This window comes from Liolophura sinensis, chromosome 12 (genome assembly GCF_032854445.1).
Source record: "Liolophura sinensis isolate JHLJ2023 chromosome 12, CUHK_Ljap_v2, whole genome shotgun sequence".
Classification (NCBI taxonomy): domain Eukaryota; kingdom Metazoa; phylum Mollusca; class Polyplacophora; order Chitonida; family Chitonidae; genus Liolophura; species Liolophura sinensis.
The window spans coordinates 5801418-5821108 of NC_088306.1; the positions used below are offsets into that span (position 1 = coordinate 5801418).

At 39.4% G+C, this 19691-nt stretch overlaps 1 protein-coding gene across 1 annotated transcript in view; it reads left to right on the top strand.

Moving 5' to 3' along the window:
- LOC135479384 (neuroligin-4, X-linked-like) overlaps positions 1-19691 on the top strand; it is a 28269-nt gene that overhangs the window by 4972 nt on the left and 3606 nt on the right. Inside the window, exons 3-4 of the mRNA XM_064759210.1 lie at positions 14471-15272; positions 16987-17096. Of these exons, the coding sequence (XP_064615280.1) occupies positions 14471-15272; positions 16987-17096 (912 nt within the window). The remainder of the gene's footprint in view (positions 1-14470; positions 15273-16986; positions 17097-19691) is intronic.

The window sequence follows — 19691 nt, forward strand, 5'->3', positions numbered from 1 at the left end:
CCAGACGAACCTCTCACAAACCACGCAAGACAGTTCGAGTACGCTACAACATATCTTAGCCTTCCTTGGTTTTTCCAGGCAGGCCCTGACACCTTCATCGAATTCGCAAATGTAATGACTTCATTTTTGGGCTTCGGAATGGATATTGTTAGTTGTTGTTTTTTTTGTGTGTGTTATTTTTCTTAAATAATCCCAAGCCAATGTGCTGGACCTCAAGCTCGTTAACAAAAATTCGTGTCCCGAGAATGAAACAATTAAGAATTTTCATTCATCCGGGAACTATCCTATCAATTCCTCATTCAAGCAAATATTAAATATAGCATAATCAACATATCAGGATTGAATCTGATTAGAAAACTCTTCCTAAAACTTGTTAGGTTGTTGATTTTTTTTTCACTGTGCCGTTTAACTGTGAACTGTCAACGGTTATCCTTTTTCTCGAACGATACACCTGGATGTGACAAACACAAAGGTTAAGAACAAATTCTGCCTACCTGCCTGTCAGAGGAATCACCTTTCTGCAGCTGACTGAAAAGACAATAAATAGTATAAATTGGCTTATTTAAAGAGAGGAGTGGAAACAAACCTAAATGCTGACAAACATTATTATGGCACACTTGATAACCTTATAAATCAACTTTTAAGCAGAATTCTTACGAATCCATGGAAGCCGCCATGTTAGAACAACAGCCGGGAATTCACGCCAAACATATCTCATGTACTTTAGGTTTAAAGGCAAACCAGGGTTTGGTTGAACGTAAGCGGCAACAGCTGCGTCCTCGGGGCGTAAAAATATATACCTGATTGGTTACAAACTGAAAACATGGCGGCGCTTTTCATTGTCTTAATGCATGTGATTTTCCTTACTTTGAAGTGCGGTATCTCGGTTTTTAGACATTCCAAATATGAAAAGTTGTGCTTTTTAAACTCCCTGTGGGGTACTTTATCCATGCATAGGCCTGTACATATTTGATCTAGAGTTGTCTTATCATTTAATACGGCCTGTTTTACAGCTTGACAATTCAGGTTGCCCTACTGTCTAGCAACTAGGAATTTGAGTTCCCTTCCTTTTGTAATCAATAAAGGCGTTATATATTCTTTGGGTCAAATTCTTTTTGAGGGCAATATTATTTGTCAGTATTAAAACCTTTACCAATCCGTCTAATCTCTAACAGATCTGTCTTCTATGCAGCAAGAGACTTAAGCTTTCCTGTTGCCGATGGTATTACTATTACTTCTTAGTAATTCTGCCTCTCATTTTCAGTTTTTGCATCGGATTTATTTTTCATGAAGCCTTATTTTATTCGCTGCCTCAAAGGATAAAAAAAAACTACTTCTAGCTTTCGAAAATAGTTTTTTTAAATACTCAATTCGAGTGCCAGCGTGTCGCAGTGACCCAGGAGCCCCTCATCAATGTGGTCTCTGTGAGTTCAAGTTCAGCCCAGGCTGGTTCCCTCTCTCGTCGTATGTGATAAGGTCTGGCAGCAACCTGCGGATGGTGGTGTCTTTCCGCCGTGTTCTGCCACGTTTCCTCCTACAATAAGGCTGGCCGCAACCGTATAAGTGAAATATTCTTGAATATGGCATAAAATACCGATGGAATAAACAAATATCACGAAGTTTCGTTATGGAAATAACGATGCTGATTAACGTACATTAGTTTGTGTAGTAGACATAACTTCTTGTGGACGAGTAAGTGGAGAGGGTAAAATTTGTGTTGGTTTTTTCTGCATCTTCATTCTGCCAATACGTACGACGTTTAGATTTTGCACTCGCTTTCTCCGTGTCTCGGCCAGATAATTGTATAATTAAGAGGCTAGTCTTGCAGGAGATATTTAGGGAACAAGCTATTTTTCAGACTAATTAGACTTTTTTTTTTGATTGGTGTTTTACACCGTACTCAAGAATATTTCACTTATACGACGGCGGCCAGCATTATGGTGGGTGGAAACCGGGCAGAGCCCGGGGGAAACCACGACCATCCGCAGGTTGCTGTCAGACCTTCCCACTTACGGCCGGAGAGGAAGCCAGCATGAGCTGGACTTGAACTCACAGCCATCGCATTGGTGAGAGGCTCCTGGGTCATTACGCTGCGCTAGCGCGCTAACCGACTGAGCCACGGAGGCCCCAATTAGACTTTAAGCAAAGAGAGTAAAACCAGAGCAGTGATGACAGTGTGATTCCCTGGAAATGGTCGCACGTAACCGATGAAATACGTCCTCTGGTCATTTTATACTAAATGTTAAGGTAATTGCTTTAATATCAAATTATCCTTTTATATCAATAGACTTAAGCAGAATTAAGTAAAAACATACAAGCAGTGTTATTAATTGGGGTTTATCAGACGTCACTGGTCTAGAATTACTAAAAATGCTGTGTTGTCACCACTTTCAACATACAATAACAATAAATTTAAAACAATGCAAAGGACCCATATAATATTATCTTTCTGTTAAGCTGAAACCGTTGAATGATTTGGTTGGATGTTTAGTTGGTGTGGTTGGTTGGTATTTATAACGTCTTATATCCACCTAGTATCTGCCTGTTGCCCTCAAATAAACGGGGCTGAGCATTATTAAATAATTGGAGAAGTGTAGTAGGAGAAAAAGTTTCTAACCATGCTCTAAATGTCGACAAACAAAGTCAGTTAGATGATTTTAGTATTTGATCGCGTGCTGAGTGAGAATACCTGGGTAAGGCTTGATTTACGGAATGAATCAGTTTACCGTAAGCACCAGTGTTGGACAATTATAACTGACAAATTTTGACCACATGTGACACAGGGATTTTCACGCGCAGAGCGAGCTTTATTGTGTGTACCACACTGGTGACAGACAAATTGTCTCTAGTGGACTTCATGTAACACCGGCTGCAAATCGAGGAGCGCTGTTGACCGCTCATTGGCAACAAAACTTCGCGAACAACGCAGGCAAGGGAATAGCATAAAACCGTTAAAGCTACTAACAATGGTCAATAGGTTCACCCTTTCTCTGTGCCAGTGCTGCTTACATTATCCCTGTCTCCCTGGGTGTTAGAGCGGACGGTCAGGACGGGGTCAATTTGTCGGGCGATAGTCTTAGCCCGCACTTTTCTATTGTTGTGATGTGTGATCCGGTGATATGGATAGACAGTGATTATACCGCGCCTGTACGTCTTGTCATGTCCCCTGCCAGGTCCGCGCCGGTCTTTCTCTGTATCGATCTGGATAGCTTACTGTGAGGGTGGATCGCCATCTGCTTCCACTCTGGGATTCACTGCAGTAACAACCTTAAACTCAAAGCTCACAATTTTCCTCAGCCGCTCTCCTAATGAGACGCCTCCGAGAAGAAAACAATACTTAGAGACGCAATAACACTCGTCGACGGCGCAATGATAGGCAGTGGCTGGCGGCGTGTCAACATTACCGTCAATATAATACCGGGGGACGCCGTTAGATTTGCTACCTTCACATATATTACGATCTCTATAATACTGGGTTGGGGGGGCACTTCTAGAATCCCTACAAAACATACTTATGTTTTTTTTAATAATGGATATATCGTAGCATGGTATCTGTATACAAGCACGTACAGCCATCTGGATTCCAACATGGCACAGACTCTGCCCGATAGTATACATGTAACTCGTGGCATACTGATATGTCTGTCAAGCTGCAATAATATAGTTCAGTGTACAGTGATTTGACCTGTGCCGTACGAGTTGATATGTTGTACAGTAAAGCTTATACACGATGATGAAACTCTTGGTGTATTGGCATAGCTCAAACTACAATGATATAGTTCAGTGTACAGTGATATGCCTTGTGTCATGTTGATATATAGTACAGTAAAGCTTATACACGATGATGTAACTCTTGGTGTATTGACACAGCTCAAACTACAATGATATAGTTCAGTGTACAGTGATATGGTTTGTGTCATGTTGATATGTAGTACAGTAAAGCTTATACACGCTGATGTAACTCTTCGTGTATTGGCACAGCTCAAACTACAATGATATAGTTCAGTGTACAGTGATATGGTTTGTGTCATGTTGATATGTAGTACAGTAAAGCTTATACACGATGATGTAACTCTTGGTGTATTGGCATAGCTCAAACTACAATGATATAGTTCAGTGTACAGTGATATGGTTTGTGTCATGTTGATATGTAGTACAGTAAAGCTTATACACGATGATGTAACTCTTGGTGTATTGGCACAGCTCAAACTACAATGATATAGTTCAGTGTACAGTGATATGGCTTGTGTCATGTTGATATGTAGTACAGTAAGGCTTATACACGCTGATGTAACTCTTGGTGTATTGGCACAGCTCAAACTACAATGATATAGTTCAGTGTACAGTGATATGGCTTGTGTCATGTTGATATGTAGTACAGTAAAGCTTATACACGCTGATGTAACTCTTGGTGTATTGGCATAGCTCAAACTACAATGATATAGTTCAGTGTACAGTGATATGGCTTGTGTCATGTTGATATATAGTACAGTAAACCTTATACACGATTATGTAACTCTTGGTGTATTGGCATAGCTCAAACTACAATGATATAGTTCAGTGTACTGTGATATGGCTTGTGTCATGTTGATATATAGTACAGTAAACCTTATACACGATTATGTAACTCTTGGTGTATTGGCATAGCTCAAACTACAATGATATAGTTCAGTGTACAGTGATATGGCTTGTGTCATGTTGATATATAGTACAGTAACCCTTATACACGATGATGTAACTCTTGGTGTATTGGCATAGCTCAAACTACAATGATATAGTTCAGTGTACAGTTATATGGCTTGTGTCATGTTGATATGTAGTACAGTAAACCTTATACACGCTGATGTAACTCTTGGTGTATTGGCATAGCTCAAACTACAATGATATAGTTCAGTGTACAGTGATATGGCTTGTGTCATGTTGATATAAAGTACAGTAAACCTTATACACGATTATGTAACTCTTGGTGTATTGGCATAGCTCAAACTACAATGATATAGTTCAGTGTACAGTGATATGGCTTGTGTCATGTTGATATATAGTACAGTAAAGCTTATACACGATGATGTAACTCTTGGTGTATTGGCATAGCTCAAACTACAATGATATAGTTCAGTGTACAGTGATATGGCTTGTGTCATGTTGATATTTAGTACAGTAAAGCTTATACACGATGATGTAACTCTTGGTGTATTGGCATAGCTCAAACTACAATGATATAGTTCAGTGTACAGTGATATGGCTTGTGTCATGTTGATATATAGTACAGTAAACCTTATACACGATTATGTAACTCTTGGTGTATTGGCATAGCTCAAACTACAATGATATAGTTCAGTGTACAGTAATATGGCTTGTGTCATGTTGATATATAGTACAGTAACCCTTATACACGATGATGTAACTCTTGGTGTATTGGCATAGCTCAAACTACAATGATATAGTTCAGTGTACAGTTATATGGCTTGTGTCATGTTGATATGTAGTACAGTAAACCTTATACACGCTGATGTAACTCTTGGTGTATTGGCATAGCTCAAACTACAATGATATAGTTCAGTGTACAGTGATATGGCTTGTGTCATGTTGATATAAAGTACAGTAAACCTTATACACGATTATGTAACTCTTGGTGTATTGGCATAGCTCAAACTACAATGATATAGTTCAGTGTACAGTGATATGGCTTGTGTCATGTTGATATATAGTACAGTAAAGCTTATACACGATGATGTAACTCTTGGTGTATTGGCATAGCTCAAACTACAATGATATAGTTCAGTGTACAGTGATATGGCTTGTGTCATGTTGATATTTAGTACAGTAAAGCTTATACACGATGATGTAACTCTTGGTGTATTGGCATAGCTCAAACTACAATGATATAGTTCAGTGTACAGTGATATGGCTTGTGTCATGTTGATATGTAGTACACTAAAGCGTATACACGATGATGTAACTCTTGGTGTATTGGCATAGCTCAAACTACAATGATATAGTTCAGTGTACAGTGATATGGCTTGTGTCATGTTGATATATAGTACAGTAAAGCTTATACACGATGATGTAACTCTTGGTGTATTGGCATAGCTCAAACTACAATGATATAGTTCAGTGTACAGTGATATGGCTTGTGTCATGTTGATATGTAGTACAGTAAAGCTTATACACGCTGATGTAACTCTTGGTGTATTGGCATAGCTCAAACTACAATGATATAGTTCAGTGTACTGTGATATGGCTTGTGTCATGTTGATATGTAGTACAGTAAAGCTTATACACGATGATGTAACTCTTGGTGTATTGCCATAGCTCAAACTACAATGCTATAGTTCAGTGTACAGTGATATGGCTTGTGTCATGTTGATATATAGTACAGTAAAGCTTATACACGATGATGTAACTCTTGGTGTATTGACTCAGCTCAAACTACAATGATATAGTTCAGTGTACAGTGATATGGCTTGTGTCATGTTGATATATAGTACACTAAAGCGTATACACGATGATGTAACTCTTGGTGTATTGACTCAGCTCAAACTACAATGATATAGTTCAGTGTACAGTGATATGGCTTGTGTCATGTTGATATATAGTACACTAAAGCGTATACACGATGATGTAACTCTTGGTGTATTGGCATAGCTCAAACTACAATGATATACTTCAGTGTACAGTGATTTGGCCTGTGCCGTACGAGTTGATATGTAGTACAGTAAAGCTTATATACGATGATGTAACTCTTGATGTATTGGCATACCTCAAACTACAATGATATAGTTCAGTGTACAGTGATTTGGCCTGTGCCGTACGAGTTGATATGTTGTACAGTAAACCTTATACACGCTGATGTAACTCTTGGTGTATTGGCATAGCTCAAACTACAATGATATAGTTTAGTGTACAGTGATATGGCTTGTGTCATGTTGATATATAGTACACTAAAGCGTATACACGATGATGTAACTCTTGGTGTATTGACTCAGCTCAAACTACAATGATATAGTTCAGTGTACAGTGATATGGCTTGTGTCATATTGATATGTAGTATAGTAAAGCTTATACACGGTGATGTAACTCTTGGTGTATTGACACAGCTCAAACTACAATGATATAGTTCAGTGTACAGTGATATGGTTTGTGTCATGTTGATATGTAGTACAGTAAACCTTATACACGATGATGTAACTCTTGGTGTATTGGCACAGCTCAAACTACAATGATATAGTTCAGTGTACAGTGATATGGCTTGTGTCATGTTGATATGTTGTACAGTAAAGCTTATACACGATGATGAAACTCTTGGTGTATTGGCATAGCTCAAACTACAATGATATAGTTCAGTGTACAGTGATATGGCTTGTGTCATGTTGATATGTAGTACAGTAAAGCTTATACACGATGATGTAACTCTTGGTGTATTGGCACAGCTCAAACTACAATGATATAGTTCAGTGTACAGTGATATGGCTTGTGTCATGTTGATATGTAGTACAGTAAACCTTATATACGATGATGTAACTCTTGGTGTATTGGCATAGCTCAAACTACAATGATATAGTTCAGTGTACAGTGATATGGCTTGTGTCATGTTGATATGTAGTACAGTAAAGCTTATACACGATGATGTAACTCTTGGTGTATTGGCATAGCTCAAACTACAATGATATAGTTCAGTGTACAGTGATATGGCTTGTGTCATGTTGATATGTAGTACACTAAAGCGTATACACGATGATGTAACTCTTGGTGTATTGGCATAGCTCAAACTACAATGATATAGTTCAGTGTACAGTGATATGGCTTGTGTCATGTTGATATGTAGTACAGTAAAGCTTATACACGCTGATGTAACTCTTGGTGTATTGGCATAGCTCAAACTACAATGATATAGTTCAGTGTTCTGTGATATGGCTTGTGTCATGTTGATATGTAGTACAGTAAAGCTTATACACGATGATGTAACTCTTGGTGTATTGGCATAGCTCAAACTACAATGCTATAGTTCAGTGTACAGTGATATGGCTTGTGTCATGTTTATATATAGTACACTAAAGCGTATACACGATGATGTAACTCTTGGTGTATTGACTCAGCTCAAACTACAATGATATAGTTCAGTGTACAGTGATATGGCTTGTGTCATGTTGATATATAGTACACTAAAGCGTATACACGATGATGTAACTCTTGGTGTATTGACTCAGCTCAAACTACAATGATATAGTTCAGTGTACAGTGATATGGCTTGTGTCATGTTGATATATAGTACACTAAAGCGTATACACGATGATGTAACTCTTGGTGTATTGGCATAGCTCAAACTACAATGATATAGTTCAGTGTACAGTGATTTGGCCTGTGCCGTACGAGTTGATATGTTGTACAGTAAAGCTTATATACGATGATGTAACTCTTGATGTATTGGCATACCTCAAACTACAATGATATAGTTCAGTGTACAGTGATTTGGCCTGTGCCGTACGAGTTGATATGTTGTACAGTAAACCTTATACACGCCGATGTAACTCTTGGTGTATTGGCATAGCTCAAACTACAATGATATAGTTCAGTGTACAGTGATATGGCTTGTGTCATGTTGATATATAGTACACTAAAGCGTATACACGATGATGTAACTCTTGGTGTATTGACTCAGCTCAAACTACAATGATATAGTTCAGTGTACAGTGATATGGCTTGTGTCATGTTGATATGTAGTATAGTAAAGCTTATACACGGTGATGTAACTCTTGGTGTATTGACACAGCTCAAACTACAATGATATAGTTCAGTGTACAGTGATATGGTTTGTGTCATGTTGATATGTAGTACAGTAAACCTAATACACGATGATGTAACTCTTGGTGTATTGGCACAGCTCAAACTACAATGATATAGTTCAGTGTACAGTGATATGGCTTGTGTCATGTTGATATGTTGTACAGTAAAGCTTATACACGATGATGAAACTCTTGGTGTATTGGCATAGCTCAAACTACAATGATATAGTTCAGTGTACAGTGATATGGCTTGTGTCATGTTGATATGTAGTACAGTAAAGCTTATACACGATGATGTAACTCTTGGTGTATTGGCACAGCTCAAACTACAATGATATAGTTCAGTGTACAGTGATATGGCTTGTGTCATGTTGATATGTAGTACAGTAAACCTTATATACGATGATGTAACTCTTGGTGTATTGGCATAGCTCAAACTACAATGATATAGTTCAGTGTACAGTGATATGGCTTGTGTCATGTTGATATGTAGTACAGTAAAGCTTATACACGATGATGTAACTCTTGGTGTATTGGCATAGCTCAAACTACAATGATATAGTTCAGTGTACAGTGATATGGCTTGTGTCATGTTGATATGTAGTACAGTAAAGCTTATACACGATGATGTAACTCTTGGTGTATTGGCATAGCTCAAACTACAATGATATAGTTCGGTGTACAGTGATATGGCTTGTGTCATGTTGATATGTAGTACAGTAAACCTTATACACGATGATGTAACTCTTGGTGTATTGGCATAGCTCAAACTACAATGATATAGTTCAGTGTACAGTAATATGGCTTGTGTCATGTTGATATATAGTACACTAAAGCGTATACACGATGATGTAACTCTTGGCGTATTGACTCAGCTCAAACTACAATGATATAGTTCAGTGTACAGTGATATGGCTTGTGTCATGTTGATATGTAGTACAGTAAAGCTTATACACGGTGATGTAACTCTTGGTGTATTGACACAGCTCAAACTACAATGATATAGTTCAGTGTACAGTGATATGGCTTGTGTCATGTTGATGTGTAGTACAATAAAACTTATTCATGATTGTGTTACTCTTGATGTATTGGCATAGCTCAAACTACAATGATATAGTTCAGTGTACAGTGATATGGCTTGTGTCATGTTGATATGTAGTACAGTAAACCTTATATACGATGATGTAACTCTTGGTGTATTGGCATAGCTCAAACTACAATGATATAGTTCAGTGTACAGTGATATGGCTTGTGTCATGTTGATATGTAGTACAGTAAAGCTTATACACGATGATGTAACTCTTGGTGTATTGGCATACCTCAAACTACAATGATATAGTTCAGTGTACAGTGATATGGCTTGTGTCATGTTGATATGTAGTACACTAAAGCGTATACACGATGATGTAACTCTTGGTGTATTGGCATAGCTCAAACTACAATGATATAGTTCAGTGTACAGTGATATGGCTTGTGTCATGTTGATATGTAGTACAGTAAAGCTTATACACGATGATGTAACTCTTGGTGTATTGGCATAGCTCAAACTACAATGATATAGTTCAGTGTTCTGTGATATGGCTTGTGTCATGTTGATATGTAGTACAGTAAACCTTATACACGATGATGTAACTCTTGGTGTATTGGCATAGCTCAAACTACAATGCTATAGTTCAGTGTACAGTGATATGGCTTGTGTCATGTTGATATATAGTACACTAAAGCGTATACACGATGATGTAACTCTTGGTGTATTGACTCAGCTCAAACTACAATGATATAGTTCAGTGTACAGTGATATGGCTTGTGTCATGTTGATATATAGTACACTAAAGCGTATACACGATGATGTAACTCTTGGTGTATTGACTCAGCTCAAACTACAATGATATAGTTCAGTGTACAGTGATATGGCTTGTGTCATGTTGATATATAGTACACTAAAGCGTATACACGATGATGTAACTCTTGGTGTATTGGCATAGCTCAAACTACAATGATATAGTTCAGTGTACAGTGATTTGGCCTGTGCCGTACGAGTTAATATGTTGTACAATAAAGCTTATATACGATGATGTAACTCTTGATGTATTGGCATACCTCAAACTACAATGATATAGTTCAGTGTACAGTGATTTGGCCTGTGCCGTACGAGTTGATATGTTGTACAGTAAACCTTATACACGCTGATGTAACTCTTGGTGTATTGGCATAGCTCAAACTACAATGATATAGTTCAGTGTACAGTGATATGGCTTGTGTCATGTTGATATATAGTACACTAAAGCGTATACACGATGATGTAACTCTTGGTGTATTGACACAGCTCAAACTACAATGATATAGTTCAGTGTACAGTGATATGGCTTGTGTCATGTTGATATGTAGTATAGTAAAGCTTATACACGGTGATGTAACTCTTGGTGTATTGACACAGCTCAAACTACAATGATATAGTTCAGTGTACAGTGATATGGTTTGTGTCATGTTGATATGTAGTACAGTAAACCTTATACACGATGATGTAACTCTTGGTGTATTGGCACAGCTCAAACTACAATGATATAGTTCAGTGTACAGTGATATGGCTTGTGTCATGTTGATATGTTGTACAGTAAAGCTTATACACGATGATGAAACTCTTGGTGTATTGGCATAGCTCAAACTACAATGATATAGTTCAGTGTACAGTGATATGGCTTGTGTCATGTTGATATGTAGTACAGTAAAGCTTATACACGATGATGTAACTCTTGGTGTATTGGCACAGCTCAAACTACAATGATATAGTTCAGTGTACAGTGATATGGCTTGTGTCATGTTGATATATAGTACACTAAAGCGTATACACGATGATGTAACTCTTGGCGTATTGACTCAGCTCAAACTACAATGATATAGTTCAGTGTACAGTGATATGGCTTGTGTCATGTTGATATGTAGTACAGTAAAGCTTATACACGGTGATGTAACTCTTGATGTATTGACACAGCTCAAACTACAATGATATAGTTCAGTGTACAGTGATATGGCTTGTGTCATGTTGATGTGTAGTACAATAAAACTTATTCATGATTGTGTTACTCTTGATGTATTGGCATAGCTCAAACTACAATGATATAGTTCACTGTACCTGGGACAAATAATATATTCTGTTATATTAGTCTCAGATTGTACAGTGTAGCCACGATATGGTTGAATTATTGCCGATGTGACGTTAAGCAATAAGTATTCATTCATTTATTCATTCATACAAGTGGTATGACGTGTATCATTTTGATATGTAATGAGTTACATTATGTACATGTAACTTGTAACGAAATGATATATGGTTCAAGTTAAATGACATTATACCGTGTTCTTGCCTGTTGATATGTAGTACGGTACATCTTCTGCACGATTATTATCTCGTGGTGTATGCCTCAGGCTATAGCGGTATTGTTACTTGTACAGTGATATGGCTTTATATAAGTATCATGCTGATACGCTGTGTATGCTCGGCTATGTTATGATATGCTCAGCTCTGCTAGGTAAAGCACATGTAATCGATTGTGGTTGCATAACATCTGGTACATGTATACAGTTCGTGGAGCAGTGATGCGTGGAACAGATATATAGCTCGTGCATAATACAGGCATATAGTTTGTGTTACAGACATATAGTTTTTAGACATGTAGTTCAGGGTACAGATGTGTAGTTCACGGTACAGATATAAATTGCGTAATACGGACATGCTCTCATTGTACCGACATTTAATGCGTGTTAAAATGTAAGACAGGCATATATTCAGTTAAACGCCTATATACCATGTGGTACAGGTTGTGACCAAGTTGTGAATGTATACTTTGTGCCAGTCATTTACTTTAGATGCCATCATTTTTTGTGAGGTTTAAAACTCGCTATAGAATTCTGCCTGTTATCCTGTGGGATTACGGTGTAAAAATCGCAGTTAGTTATAATTATGATAAAGGTAACAGTTAACGTTGTGCGCGTCGTTTTATTATGATTTGAGTTGATTACAGGAATTGAAGTCGGCCCGGTGAGTCTGCGCACAGCGCTGTAAATGTCCGGCGTGTACAGAAATAACAGCTCTGTAAACGCATTAAATAGGAGCATATCACGGGAATTCAGTCGCCAGCAGTAATGTCACGACAATCTCGACAGGCGAGATGAAGCGCTGATCAAATTTGCTTAAACGTCTCTAGATAGTTTGCAAATAGATTCTGAATACCCGATTAAGCCAAACTGTTTTTCGACGCGTCTTGATTACTTTAAACGTCTACAGGGAAATGTGTATCTCCTTCCACCTTGACGGCCCTTGGCCATTACATGGAGCCGTCGGCGTTATGACGGCGCTGCTGACGTCCGAAAGTCTCGTGATGATCTGAACCTGACCAGCCGGCCTCATGCCACAGTGCACAATTAATTTTCAATTTACTTACATGTTAACGTTAGCCTCACGGCACTGACCCTAAAATTTGGGAGCCCCCAAAGTTCCCGGCTTGATAATCCCCACCCCCTGACACAACTAATGTCAAATTCCTGATATCGGTTGACCCATGAAATTTTTCACAAAGCTGAGTATCAGGTGAGAGGGATCAAAGCCACACAGACAGAGGCCAGTGAAACAAAACCTTTCACTGCTTTTGCCTGGTGTGCTTCCGCAACCTTTCTCTGAAAAACACACAATTTTATACCTAGAATGGAAACATTGAAGCCTGTGCTACAAAATGACACCACTTAACAAACAGAAAAAAAATAAAACGAAGAAGGGCCGTCCAAATGAAGAAACTAAATTATTTCTAAAAATAGCTGAGGATTCATTCGAAGGATCACATTCCTGACCTGAAAGCATTTCTGACTGTATCCAGAAAGAATTACAAAGATGGCAGTTCACTGAGATGAGGCCGGATTTCACCTCTCATACATGTGGCCATTTGTAAATCGCACTGTCTTCGTTGTCCTGGTTTTACTCGCTATTATATAAACTTGTATTTTGCGGTCCAAACTCAGTCAGTTTTCCAAGTATGTTAAAAATGGCACCAATCTATGGCTTATAATATCCGTGAAACCAGTTGCAAGCAGAAATCTTGTCTTGTGACTAGAATAGAGGCATATATGAAACTTTAGCATATTTTGTACACTGGGATAAACTGCGACATACAAACTGTCTCGCTCTCTTTTAGAAAGAACAATTAAAGGATATTTCTACACCAAACATTCTCCCAGACTTCATAACATTCAAAGTACTTGTACGACCAAGCCCATACATTTTTTATAACGAATGTATGAGTTTTTCCCAGTGCTTTTTGTGCCACAAAATTGGTTGATCAGTTAACCGACATGATGGATATTGGAGATATCCATCTTAATCTAGGAAATGGGCTGTTTACCGTTCCCCATTTGTTTTGTCACTCTGCATTAATTTTTATTTATAGAGCAGGTCTTCTATGTGAAAATATCTGCTTTACATTTAATCTCTTATGCAAGGGGAGAAAGTACATGAATTTGAAATATATACTTTCCTACCATTTCAGCCATTGATCTGTGAGTTCGAATTGTTGGGGGGAAACTGTACTACGTTACACTAAAAGAAAACATGTTGCTCTTATTTTTCAGAAACCTGACGCAGCTCCCGCTGAATCCAGTTTTTGTTCTACTTTCATTTGTCTGTTATTTCGTTACAGGTGGCAAGCTCTTCCAGAGGGCAATTTTGCAGAGTGGTTCATCTCTGAATCAATGGGCAACGTCCACGGACTCACTGAAATGTTCACATGAACTAGGCAGGCGGGTTGGCTGTTTTAATAAAACAGAATCTTCCTCTTCATTTATTTCCTGTCTTCGATCATTGAGCGTGGAGCAGCTGCTTAACTCGTCCCCATCGGCGCCTAAATACCGAACGTGTTTCGGACCGGCAAGTAACCCGTTCAGCGGTGCTATTCCTCGCCCCGTCAAGTCCCTGTTGGCCCAGCCCATGTCCGTGTTCCCGCGGGCTGCCGTCATGCTCGGCGTCACAAAGACGGACGCTGTGGAATACATGAACCAAGAGGATATTGTGACTAACATGACGGAGCTCAGGAAATCTCAGATACTTCGCACCTTTGTCCATAACACCTTTAAATACCAGAAACAGAACATATACGAAATACTGGCCCACCATTACACAGACTGGGAGAATACCATCGAGAGGCGATCCACCAAGGATAACGTTCTGGAACTCCTGAACGACGGGCTGTACGTGGCGCCCATTGTCAACGTGGCTAACTTCCATTCCCAATCCGCCAACACTTTCCTGTACACGTTCACCTTCAGCTCGGGAGGAGAGACGTCGCACCATCTTCTCAACTCGCCGTTCGCAAACGAACTTCCGTACGTATTTGGAGCACCTCTAGTCCAGAAGCTCAGTCCGTTCTCGAACGACTTCGGCAAGACGGCACGGCTGGTGAGCGAGGCGGTCATGTCGTACTGGAGCAATTTCGCCAAGACAGGGTACGTCTTTAATACCTGACACCTTATACCTTAGCCCGAACCAAACAGCTGTAACTGAATTGAAAGAAAAACATAAAAAGATCAGGCACTGCCATATAGGCACAGCTGTATTAAGTGCACTTAAGCGCTGCAGCGTTTCCCCCAGTAATTAGTTTATACAACGGTGTTTAACGGCTTCCTTATAAATTTAAAACATGACCATGGGACATAATTAGTTTAGTGACCGTGGTGTAACATATAACATAGGTATGTCACGCTCCCTTGAAAAAATAGGTTATGTTACGTTGCTTTCTACTGTTGCCCTGATATAGTGTCACGCATCATTTATATCCCCTTACCACTCTGATAACACAAGTCACCTGTCGATAAGCTCTGTGTCAATTAGTTTCTCATAAAGATTCGCTACATGACCTTAATAACAATTAATAACTGCTGTATCCTTTTTTTGCTTGGGTAAGAAGTTGTGAGTTAAGTCAGACAGTACAGGCAGGTAAGTTTACACTCTCAACCACACCTGCGTGTTATGGCTAGGTAAATATATAGATGTTGATTTGGGTTTGTTACATGTCCCTGTTTAGTGGTATGATGCACGCCTGCATTCATTTAGCTAACGAATATGAAAAAGCCAATTTCCACCAGTGATTCAATTTCTGATCGTTTTATAATACATAATATGCATATTTAGTTTGTGTGTATCTACTAAGTTGGTGATATTTACAAGTTCTTAGTTACGTCTAACAAGTTTCGAATTCAGTGAATCTCCGGATGGTGGCTGGTTTCCTCGGGCTCTGGCAGGTTTCTTTGCATGATAATGCTGGCTGCCGTCGTATGAGTGAAATATTTTTGGCTACGACATACAACACTAATCCGTACGTGAGAAGGTTTGCTAGCAACCTGCGGATGGTATGAGTTCCCCCGCCTTTCCCCGGTTTTCTCCCATCATAGTGCTGGCTCCCGTCGTATACTGTAAGTAAAATATTCTTGAGTACGAATGAAAACACCAGTTAAAAAGATAAATAGATAAAACACTAATCAACTTAAAAAAATAAATAGAATTAAGTGGGGAAATAAACAACTGAGACGTGCAATTCTACAACCACTGGACTTACCATTTCATAAAGATACCAGCGGATCGAGGCCAAGTGGAGAAAGGTGCATGCCCTTTAATCGACCAGACACAATAGGTGTGGGTTCAAAACCGTGATTGGGCAGGGAATTTGTTGACGTGATGGCGTGAGTATGTGTGTGAGTACTTTGAAAAAAATAGTCCGTTAAATTTAACACAAAGTCTGTTATCTGAATGATGCTAGAACGCATTCTGTTACAGTTGCATATTATTCTGTTAAATATAACACCCATATTCTATTAATTCAACGTAAATATTCTATTAACCTGCGGATGGCCGTGGGTTTCCCCCGGGCTCTGCCCGGTTTCCTCCCACCATAATGCTGGCCGCCGTCGTATAAGTGAAATATTCTTGAGTACGGCGTAAAACACCAATCAAATAAATAAATAAATAAATATTCTATTAGACTTATGTTGAATACTATATAATATTGTGTTGTAATAACAGAATACAATCTAGCATCACTCAGACAAAAGACTCACTCAAATTAACAGATTATTTTTTTGAGTGTACTACGGATTGTTCCCTGAATAATGTCGCATTTGGTCTCTGTCAAACTGTCTAACAATGACCCATCATGATTTATAGGGATCCTAATCTGCCCGAACTTCCAGACTCCTTGGACGGAACGAAAAACAGATTTGCCGGTATAAAATGGCCAAAATACAATTCCAGGAGACAGAGTTATCTGCATATAGGTAAGAGTAGCCAGGCAGAAATCATTGTCAACCCATTAGTGGGGCGTCACCCTTCCCAGTCAAGTTATACTTACACCGTGTCAACGAGTCATGTTTCCCTCCTCTAACTTCTCGGTCAGAAGCAACAAGCAGGGCAGCTACGAGTACCATTTTTAAAGTCTTTGGTATGACCCGACCCGGACTCGATCTCAGGTCTCACAACCTTGGAGCGGACGCTTTAGCCAATAGGCCACCGAAGTGGTTTCTCTCCCGTGTCTGTTCAAATTACATTGTTCTTTTGCACGTCTTATGTTCTTGGCCTAGCCCTCGAGAGTGGACTTAAATGTTAGGCTCTTCATGTACACTTACATGAACTTCTTATGAGATCATCTGCCGTCCACCAATATGGCGCACACATTCCGCACTCATTGCGTTACATGTGGGAGAGTTGGTCAGTTGCTTACCAAATGTCGGTGGTTTATTCCAAACAAGCGGATTCCTTCATCCATGCCACCGAATGATTTGATACAAGTGTTCTTTTCTCGAGGGCGGAGTTAATAACCAGGGACGTAATCAGACAAGCAAGCGCGATTTTCACTCCGTGCTGATATGTTAATTATATCGGCTAATCTATTATGTAAATTCACCAGTCAAGTTTTACTCGAATCAAAAGGCTAACAAACAATTCGTGATATAAATTAATCAGTGAATTAAGAAAAAAAAAAGAAACAGGGAAGTCATTAATGAAACAAATAGTGAATAAACCAGTGACAGATTCACTAGAAGAACGATTAGAGCAAAGAGAAACATAAAACACTGCAGGTTGTTCACCAGAATATTTAAATGATTATCTAAACACTCACAGAGCAAGAAATAAATAATGGAGTGGTGACCCGTAAAGAAACTATCCATAAATCTGTCGGTGAAGAAAGCTGTGAGTGCCTCAAGAAAAGAAAATGTAAAATTCGTGAAAGCAATTAAACATGAAGCTGCTAATGCATGAGAACATGCACATGTAATCGATTAATTAACAAATATTAAAGAGCGACACAAAGGGTGAATCAAAGAGCGTGCAATCACTGAACAAAAAAACAACAACAACAAAAACAGCCAAGCAAGTCATGAATGTAATAACGCAATAAAGTAAATCTCATTTTATAATCTAAATGAGCTGTAGTATAATCAATAGAATTAGGTCACTGATCATAAAGATATCAGCGAATCACGCAGAAAGCACGAAAACAGGGAGACAGCATCTAAGAAATAGCGGACACATAGTTAACATGTTGGTATTGTTCCTGAGTAATGAGTAGCTCAGTCAATCAGCCATCTACTTGATGTTTAGTCGCCATTAGGTCCCCCCACGCACAGCCCTCCCCTCAGCTCCACCCTCATCCGACCAGCCTAACCTGGGCAGACATTTGGAGTGTGAGATTACGGGGTGTTACTGCTCTGCAGACATCTGATGGACGGTTGTCTGATACAAGACAACGCGGAGAACGACACGTCCTAAAGCTTTATAGCGACTCTCAGATCGTCTGTTAACAGCCAAGACAGAAATCGTCGTCATGATCGTCTAGAACCCTTGTCTCTCACCACGAGTCCCAGTCCTACCCTGACCAGAAGTCTGCTTCTCTCTGGTGTACTGTCTAGAAAGGTCTTAAATCCTCCGTCCACTCGACCAGCCCGTCGTCTACACCACTCCGCCATTCCTCTGAGGTGGCGAAATTCCCAGGGTGAACTCACCACGCTCAGGTGTCCACTGTCGTAGAATCATATTTGTCTCTTGGTTCTAATTCGCTTGTCTGACCGTATTAACGGCAGAAAGTCTCCATCATTCTTCATCTGTGTATCGAGGGTCTGTAAAATCAGAGCAAACCGTCACAAACTGTGAGTGTGATCTCTATGCGAGTTAATCGACCTATGTGTAAGTCTAGCATCTATGCGATCCCGGTCACTGTATTAGTTTGACCTTATAGTGAAATTTTGACAGTGTGTGAGTCAGACCTCTGGGGTAGTCTGACTTCTGTATGAGTCCGACTTCTGTGTGAGTCTGACATTTGTATGAATGGGACCTCTGTATGGATCTCACTTCCGTGTGAGTCTGACCTTTGTGTAAGCCTGACTTGTGTGTGAATCTGATATCTGTAAGAGACTGACTTCTGTGCGGGTCCGACCTTTTTATGGGTCTGACTTCTGTGTAAGCCTGGCCTCATTGTGAGTCCGAGCTCTGTTGGAGTCTGATTTCCGTGTGAGTCCGGGCTCTGTGTAGATTGGACGTTTGTGTAAGTTTGATCTCTGTAGGATTCTGACTTCTGTATGAGTCAGACCTTTGTATGAGTTCGACCTCTGTATGAGTCACACCTCTGTGTAAGTCCGACTTCAGTGTAACTGACTGCAGTGTAAGTCCGACTTCTGTGTGCGTCGGACCTCCGTACGAGTCCGACCTCTGTGTAAATCTGGTCTCTGTATGAGCCTGACTTGTGGGTTTCACTTCTGTGTGAGTTCGACTTTTGTATGAGGTTGACCTCAGTGAAAGTTTGACGTTTGTGTGACTACTGTTTAAATTCAAGCTCTGTATGTCTGACATCAGTGTAAATTTGATCTTAGTAAAGG